Raw genomic sequence first — 9437 nt, forward strand, 5'->3', positions numbered from 1 at the left:
AGAGTGTATGTATGGAGCACGACCTGTGATCAGCCAGGTAGTGGCACACAATCATCTCTGTAACCTGTATATATTTTCAGCCGCTGAGCTAATGAACGGTGTGTTGAATCGCATAGTGTTCTTCTCCTTATCATTCTTGACGGAGCACATCGGAGCTCCGTGTCTGTGCTGTAGCAAGTGCTACCCATGCCAATGCAAGTCCTTTTCCGGCAGACACCATTCGAACCAAGACCATGGCAATCTTAACACCATAGAAAAACTGTGGAGGTAGGGCCTCCCAGCTGATTTTGCATTTCCTTCACTTGACATGGCCGATATTGCATCGACTCAGTGAAAGGCACGACGAAGGTTGATGATGCAATCTTAACACCATACCAAAGTTGCGGTGGTACTTTCTTCTCTTGCCAGGTTGGTTTGGTTCGACGTGTTTTGCCGTGGCCGTCCTTCCTAAGAAGTGGTCTTCAGCAACTGAAGCATTCAGACAGTAAATGGCATAATAGACATCAACTAATAAGATTCTAAGCAGCAGTGGCTGGTCCCTGGTAAAACTGCATGTTAATTGAACCCGTCGATTGCCTCCTCTTTCATGGAAATGAATGACATAAGTACACTGGCTTTTTAGCCTTAGCATGCACTGTACAGTATTGGCATGATGATCCATATGTAAACAAGTAAGTATGCATCGTTCAAGAAAACGCGGGACGTGATCCAGAAAGGAAGTATCATATGCCCAAGTGTCCAAAATAAGAACCAAAGAACAGAGCAAGGCTAGCTGCAGAACAGACAGGCATATTTACAATGGTAGAACATTTCAATGATTCCCCCAGCCAGCATGTAAGTTACAACAGCGTCAACTAAAGGCAACAGGTTACCACAGGACGATGAAAATGATTACCCGAGCAATAATTATGAAATCACAAACCTAATGTTTTAATTTATTTAACAGCCACAGCTGAAATGGGTTCACAGCAAGCACTCACAAACATCAGTACATATACATGCGTTGATCAGTTTCTCAAATAAACATCGGGGAGCGGCGAGCTCCTTAATTCGAAAAACCAATCACACGAAAATAAGTCTGAATATGGAAATACAGCTCGCTTGCAGTCTTACAGTAAGCGTCGTCCTATTTAAAAGCACACGCCCGAAGCATTAGGACGACTCATTAAAGTAGAGGAGACACAGACGGTGTTGTGGTTGTAATTTATAAGTAGCAGCAGCAGCACGAATGTGATACCGACACAGGATAATGCACCTTCAAACGGTGTTGTGGTTGTAGTTTATAATACTCGCTGAATCGTCTCCCTTCCAGTGGCGACCTGCATAACCAACACCATGTCACCGTGAACATCTTAAGGGTGAATGAAGTAGCAGGGAGCTAGTTGGCAGGGTCAGTGCCTAGCTTACGTACCTACACATTTCCCGTCCAGTGTGGCAGGTCAGTCTCGGAGAGAATAGTGCCACATCTGCTCTTCAAGTACAGAACATTGGTCCAATACCGTCAAGAAGTCGCTGGTGATTTCGTGGAAGCCTAGATACTGGAGGGGCGGGAGGAACACGATGCCAGCTGGGACCTCCGTCATTCTGCTGAGGTTGACTAAGGTTAATTCCTCCAGGCTCACCATGGCACCTTCTGCTATCTCTAGCCCACTCAGATTAGGCAGGTCTGTTAGAACGAGAATCTTCAGCTTGGGAAACCACCCCGTGAGAAATGCCAGCTGCTCTCCGTTGTATGCTCTGGTGAGATCTAGACACGTCAAGTTTGACAACCGAGAAAGGGATCGCAGGGGGTCTTCTCTCAGCTGTGACCAATATAGACCCAGTTTATACAAGTTCTGGCCCTCAACAACTTGGAATAGAGGAGATTCTTCCAACATCCCTTCTGCTAGTCGTCCACTCAAAAAAAGCTTTTGCAGGCTTGGCAGGCAGACATTCAACCCAAGAACCTCGTTCTCATTACTTGCATCTAAGTGTAGGTTGGACAAATACTCCAACTGAACTAGAGACTCGCTGAGGCGTCCAAGATAGATTCCCTTCACTTTCAACAACCTCAAGGTTCTCAATTGCCTCAGCTCACTTAAATGTCCAACAGAGTCATCATTTACTTCCAATGCTTGTAGCGTCTGAAGGTTTATTAGATTTCCAAGTCCATAGGGGATATGCACACCACTGCAACTTGCAAGCTCTCTCCAATTTGTATCAATTGTTTTCTGTGCAAATAAGTGCCTAAGCTTCTTTAGTTTCACAATCCCACTAGGGAGCTCATGTATATCAGATTCAAGAAGGTCGAGTGTCAACAAATTTGAAAGGTTCTCAATAGTCTTCGGGAGCATCTTCACCTTTGAACCCCGCAAACCCAAATGGCAGAGATTAAAAAGACCCCCAATAGCATCTGGAATCTTCTCCATTGGTAGAGCACTTAATTCAAGCACTGTCATATATCTCGACTCATTACACAACAGCGGTAGTAGAGTGAATGATGACTTGCTATCACCCAATGTAATGATAGTTCGAAGTTGGTGCATATTGGAAAATGGTTGTTGAATATCATCTTTTAGTTTGTGCAGTACCAATCGACGTCCATCCTTCTGATAAGGCCCTCCACATTTATTCTCATATGTAACACCAAAACAGTTCTTCTGGCACAAATCAACTGCCAGCTCACGTAAGAGATCATGCATTCTTAATTTCTTCATCCTACCAAATGAGTTCCTCTCAACAAGTTGCAGCATGTTTCTGTCAATCAACTCCTTCAGGAAGTCTTCTGCCACTTCTTCTAGTGTGCTTTCACCCCTCTCCTCAATGAACCCCTCTGCTATCCATAACCGTACAAGTTGCTTCCTTTTAAAATGATAGTCTTCTGGAAATAAGCTGCAGTATAGGAAACAACTTTTTAAGTATGTTGGCAGGTAGATGAAGCTCAGATGCAAAACATTCCTTATGTGGTCCAGCCTTGAATTGTTAATTATCTCCCAGCTTAGTTGGTCATTTATTCTTCTCCATTCTTCCACGGTTTTATCACGCACACGCAAGAGGCTACCAACTGACACAATAGCAAGAGGCAAGCCTTTGCACTTGCTAACTATTTCCTTGGACGGTGGATTCAATTCTGTGGGACATTCATGATTTGTATCTCTTGGAAAGGCTTTCTTACAAAAGAGATCCCATGCCTTTTCTTCTGGTAAAGCTTCCAGTGTTAAGATCCGTCCTAGAGAGGCAAGTGCGGCAACGCAGGCTTCCCTTGTTGTGAGCATCACTCTACTGCCCTTATCATTATGAATAAACATCCTTGACAAATCATCAAATGTTTCCGGATCCCAAACATCATCCAATATGATAAAGTACTTCCTTTGCTCCAGATATTTCTTTAGTGTCTCTTCAAGGCTCATGATGTCCATAGCTAGACTGCTAGATAGAACACTGGCATTATCCTTAAAAAGTTCCTTGATTATATTCCTCAAGACATCTTCTCTAGAATAAGTTTGAGAGATGGAGACCCAAGCATGGCACTCAAACTTTTCTCTCTCCTTCTTGTAGACATTTGCAGCTAAAGCAGTTTTACCAAGGCCTCCCATGCCGAGCAGAGCTATCACAGAGCATTCCAGGTCATCATCTGCCAACCATTGCTCGAGTGTTTCTTTGTTTTTATCCACCCCAACTAAATCTTCTTTGTCAAGGGAGCGTGAAATATTTGCTAGATCTTGGGATCTTTTGACGATGTAATTTGAGTTGCTACTATCCCCATTGTTTACCATGGGAACCCAGCGGTTTTTTGTCTCTGACAAGTGTGAAAGGTCTTTCTCTATTTCCTTCACCTTGGAAGCTATCCGATTCAAAGATACAACAGATCTTGGGCTTTTGAACCCTCTTTTCAGGAAAGAGCAACAACCTATATCATGTTCTCGACCAACTAGATACAAGTACTCATCCACCATGTCCTCCATCACATGTGCTACTTTTCGTACCTCCTCCAACCAGCCTTCATATACTTGATCGTTGCGGTTTCGAATGTCCATTTGATAGAGAACGTCATGCATTACGCGAAGCTCCCTGGCAACACGGCCCATGCTGCCCTCTAGCTCTAGTAGTTGTCTGCCATACTTCGCAAACTGCACGCTGGCTTGGTCTGCCGCTCCCTTTGCCAAGGCAATTCCGATCTTTTTAATGGCAAGAAGAATCACAATCTCCGCCATTGGATAGTGGCCTCGTTGTATATTATCTTCAGTATTATCAGAATGACCACTGCGAAATGATGTAAGTGGTGCATTAATCAAACACTTGAATTTTGCTACTACCAACACTTGCCAAAACAGTTAAAAACTCCCAACCACAATGTTAAAATAAGCAGAACACTCCTAAAGTCTTATTTCATATTGTTAATGTAGCATATTTTAACCCACATAACTAAATAGAACAGCACCCTCAACAGGCATGTCCATATGAATTTTAAATGAAACTGTAGCAAACTTAACACTGGACCAAACAACCATCATGCATGTTCCAAAGACATATTAGGTAAAAATGCCCTCTGAATTAATGTTGAAATTTGAACCAAGACAAAGTAGAAAGCAATCTGACTACCAGTAAGCTCGTTACTATGCATATTCTACTTCCAGATAGTTGGCTAATGTGATAGTTCAGACAACTTAGGATATTTCCACAATACTGATCTAATTAATATATCCATATAACTGATCGTGACTAGCTCTGCTTCTGTACATATTATACTGTAACTAAAACGACCTTAATTAAGAGGAGCAATCATGTTCACTTTAGATGATCTTCATGCAACAAGAATGTTTGACATTAGGAAGCTAGAAATTTACAAATTAGAATATCTTCAATGCAAGATCGTATGCAGGGAGCATTATTTGTGTGTCACCAATCAAGAAGCCCATATTTTTTCTAGTATAAATCTTATTTTGCATATGGTGCTGGAAGAAACCCCAATGCATTACCCACATTGTATACTAGGCTTGCAAACAGGAATGGTTTTTGTTTCACAGAGAGGGAGATCGTTCTAAGTACATACTACTCCCTCCGTTCACAAATATAAGATGTTTTAGATATTTCAATATGGACCATACGAACTGAAATGATTGAACAAACACACTAAAATGCGTCTATATACATCCGAATCAGAAAAAAGAAAGAACATCTTATAATAGTGAACGGAGAGAGTACAACCTAAGGTAGTCAGAAAACTAGGGAAGGATGACGCACCTGCATACATCCAGTAACTCTTGGTGATCTCCTTGTGCAGTTCTGCTCTGATAAGATCATAATAATTTCATGGATCCTAACAGAAAAACAGAGACCTCGTGTTCGGCTATTCTTGTTGCAATCGAAGCTTAATCATAGATATCCTGAATTGTCACTGAGTCATGCTATGACTGTTGGCGGTAGCTGATTTGAACTTCAACTTGACCTGTCCTCCTTGTTCATTTTACCCGTTAAAACCACATAATTAACAGCGACTATGCCTGGATTGTATGCAAGAAAACTGCTTATTTTTGCATGAACCGAGCTAGTACCAACAATAAGATGAGACGAGAGAACTAGAAAGGAAGCAAAATTAAGGCACCACACCTCGAACCATCAGAATAATCTCATGGATCCCGTAAAAGGAGACCTGATGACTTGGGATGATCTTGTTGTCGTTGAATCTAATCTAGAGATCCTGAACTGTCATGGATTCATGGGTATGATGAGTGTGCTTGCTTGTTGCTGGTAACAGGTAGCTGGATTTAATCTTCAAATATAGGTCTCCTTGTTGTTCCCTTTTTTACAGAACCAAAGAACAACCACCTACTGGCCTGTGACAATAAGCAAAACTACTTATTTTTTGCATCAACCTTGGTAGGGTGATACTACGACGAAAACGAAATTAAGGACAACGTACCTAGCTTGAAATCGACGTAGATCCCGGCATATTTGGGCCTCTGTTGACCTCCTTGTGCGCCTTCAGAATCTGAAATCATCAGAACAGTGTCATGCCTAGCCTAGGTGAGTAAGGAACAGATGGTCTAGTTTTTCAAGAGAACAGGAACCTACTGAACTTCTTGCAACCCTCATGGGCTTCTGAAAAATGGAGTAATCCTCATGCCCTTTAGACTTAGACGGGCATGCTGGTTAGCATCGCTAGCTCCTGTTCCTCCTACCAACCCAATAATTTCTCTTACCAACCCCTGAGATTTGTTAATCTTAAGTTTGGAGAATAACAAAAGTGAGCATCTCAAGGAAGGCAGCAGGAAGCATCTTTAGTAGTATAAAATGTTACCATCCTGTTTATACATCACCACTGAAATTATTGTTAATGATTAATCATGCTAGTTGGTGCTAGCTGGCATTGTTAATGGCCCTGTAAAGTGTCCCCACTGAAAGTATTTTCTTGAAAAGTGTGCCTGCAGACAGCATAAAAACAGTGGTTAGTGGCGCTGTTGGTGTGATTTCGCTGTCTGGTTTACCTTGTCGTCGTCATCGGAAGGGAGCAAAGGGAGACTTGGCAAGTATCCAGTATATAGTGATGCTAATAGCTTGCTCTTCAGGAGGAGTATGCAGAGAAGGCCAAGACATTGCCTGACACTACTACCAACGAGGGCAAGCAGAACACTGTGGGCCCAGTCGACACGGGTACACATATCAGGCTTGTTTGATGTTAATACTGGGTTAATCACTACAGATGGTGCTATTGACGATACTATATATCTAAGTATGTTTTCTGATGAAAGCATATGCACTTGAGATTTAAGGATACACTAGATGACCCGTTGCGCCAATGGCGCAAAGGCCGAGAGCAAGCCAATAATAGAAAGAGTGTGCATCAAAATATGTAAACACAGAAGGGAATATATAAAAATAAGTACGGATTGATGATAGTCATACAGACAGGATTGTCATAATCTTTTTACATAAGATCCAAAATGATGCCAGATATAAAAGTCTTGATAGGTACTTTTAGTAATACCAAGTTACGTAGCAAAGGACTATTGTGATCTGCTTAGATTGGATAGACAATCATGCATGCAGAAGCTTTTAGACGTGCACTTGAAGGCGAAAGCATATGCATACCCTTTCTTCATATTTGCCTTATGAAGAAGCTGCTCCAGTTCTTTGTGAGTGTAGCCCTGTTGTCGACGCCCTTGATAAAGTGGGCCATGACACTGGTGGTCCCGTCTCCTATACTGATCGGTAGCTCATCATGTTCAGCATCCATGTGCGGGAAGAGGCTTCTCTTAGAAAAGTGTGTACTAAAGTACTGCAAATGAAGATAAAGGTTATTCAGTATATGGTTTGTTAGCATGTTCTTATAGGAAACACAAGAATGCATTTGTTTAAGATTACCATTCTTTTGCCGTCAGTAGCAAATGTTTCTGTCATGTGGCATACATAGTAATGGTTAGGAGTTTTCTTGTCTTTGATGATATTTCAAAGATTGCGAATATTTTTGTTATACAGCTTAAATGTATTTGCCCACACACAGTGGGCAGCGAACTCGTCTAAGTAGTTCTCACCAAGCTTGCCTGCCAATTTACACAGAACTATAGTATTTAGTATTTGTCGGAGGAGTTGCTGCAAACAGGAAAGTAATAAGAGTTTTTACCGCGAGTACTGTACTTTCCATCTTTCAAATGGATTTTTTCCCTTTGAACTTTGGGACTTACCCGGCCTTGCGTGGGCGATGAATATATTCTAGGGGCTGCTTGTGCTCGCGGTAGGGTGGCGGTTCTATAAATGACAAGAGGGGTATTAAGCTGGGGGTGAAATGATGTGAATTATATAGAATTGGAATAACACAGTTACATAGCGATAACTATTGGCATGAGCCTGAGTCATATGGTTGATATCAACATCATCGGTACCGTCGAGTTCCGCCTGTTTGACTGGGAGCATCTTCAAATAAGCAGTAAGATTATGAAGTTTATCTAATTGTGTGTGGCTTTATCTAGGAGTTCTAACAACAGTAATTATCGTCTGGTGGTCTCGGAATCTCTGTAATTTGTAGTATGTTTGAGATGCTTTGCACTTCTGATGAACTATTATAATAGATCTAATTTTTTTTGGTAAAGAAAGTTCATATGGGTAGGAACTCCCTCGTTCAATTGAGCGGTAGGATTTTGACTGGATCGTTACATTTGTTTATGTGAAAAAACAATCCCTGAGAATATAGACCCTAAAAAAACTCACTGTAAATAGATGGCTGGGAGCGCTCTTAAATGTGTTTGCTTGGTGGCGCCCGCTGTTCAAGGGTGGACGCGTGGTGGGCCACAACGTTACGCATGTCGGGTGTGTGTGGGCTTCCGTGTGTGCAAACCTGGCCAAATGGACCGGCCCGGCCTTGGTAAAAGGGCCAGGCACGCTAAGTACTCGGGTCGCGTCCTCCCTAGTCCAGGATCAGCCCCTCCCTAAACAGGCTGGCACGACGGCCCGTTTCGCATGCCGGCATAAAAGCAAGTACAATAAGGTGACATAAGCAGGCTATAAGCACTAAAATATTATATATTTGCTTAGTTGGAGGAGAGAGAAGAGAAGTGAGTTGTTGATTATTAGCCAGTTGCAGCACGAGACTCAAGACACTTTGTGAGGTTGTATGGTAGGTCAACTATTAATAACGTACTCCCTCTGTTTCTAAATGCAAGTCTTTGTAGATATTTCATGATGAACTACATACGGATGTATATAAATATAGTTTAAAGTGGAAATTCATCCATTTTACTTGATGGACTTATATTTGAAAACAAAGGGAGTAGTACACACTTAAAATTTACTATTGTACATGTGGCCTTATAGCCGATTGTTGTATTATTAACCATACTTTCATTCCACTAAAAAATCACAACAACCATGTTCTAGAAAAAGGCATGTCCGCCCGTGACCATGCGTAGGCAGGTAGATTGTAGTGCGCTCGTCGCCTTGTGGCTGCAAGGACCCAGGATGCGCATTGATGCATGCAGTGTGTCGGGTGTGTGTGCGCGTGTCCTCTCAGCAAGCTTTAATCTCCAGCTGGCCGCTGGTCCAAGCCGCGTGTCGGGTGTGTGTATGGGTTTCCCTGTGAGCGTGTCTTCTCAACGGGCTAGCGACTCGGCGCAGCTCTGAAGAGTGGAGATTGGCGATTTGGGGTGCTGGATACGCCTCGGTTCCAAGCTGTGGCTGGAGGATCCCCGCCGTCGTGTTGTTCCGGCTGTCGGTGCTACTTCCGCGGCTGCTCCTTGGGCGCTGCTTCGCCGTCCACGCGAATTGTGCCGTTGCTGTTCTGGTCATCCATCTCGCCCTGCGTCTGCTCGGCCTGCTGCTTTGCCCTGCGTGCGATCTGGTTTGTATTGTTTCCTCTGGTATTAGATTTGTTGTCGTGGGCTGTGTTCGGTACGGTGTTTCTTGAGCAACGATGTCGTTGGATTAGGCGCTGATTTTTATGGACGCCGCTTATGTGCTACATT

At 42.8% G+C, this 9437-nt stretch overlaps 1 protein-coding gene across 3 annotated transcripts; it reads right to left on the bottom strand.

Annotated features, from left to right (window-relative positions):
* Positions 1-909: 909 nt before the first annotated feature.
* Positions 910-6192, bottom strand: LOC119288117 (disease resistance protein RPM1-like). Of its 3 annotated transcripts, none has more exons than XM_037567743.1 (6): positions 6055-6192; positions 5903-5971; positions 5590-5816; positions 5224-5428; positions 1412-4242; positions 910-1319 (listed from the first exon to the last, which is right to left on the bottom strand). In XM_037567743.1, the coding sequence occupies exon 5, from the start codon at positions 4191-4193 to the stop codon at positions 1440-1442; it is 2754 nt and encodes a 917-aa protein (XP_037423640.1). In that variant the 5' UTR covers positions 4194-4242; positions 5224-5428; positions 5590-5816; positions 5903-5971; positions 6055-6192; the 3' UTR covers positions 910-1319; positions 1412-1439. The 3 variants fall into 3 exon arrangements, with proteins under 3 accessions (XP_037423640.1, XP_037423641.1, XP_037423639.1); XM_037567744.1 differs by having other exon boundaries at positions 5224-5436; XM_037567742.1 differs by having other exon boundaries at positions 5224-5483.
* Positions 6193-9437: the final 3245 nt, after the last annotated feature.

The sequence above is a fragment of the Triticum dicoccoides genome, chromosome 4A (assembly GCF_002162155.2).
Source record: "Triticum dicoccoides isolate Atlit2015 ecotype Zavitan chromosome 4A, WEW_v2.0, whole genome shotgun sequence".
Lineage (NCBI taxonomy): Eukaryota > Viridiplantae > Streptophyta > Magnoliopsida > Poales > Poaceae > Triticum > Triticum dicoccoides.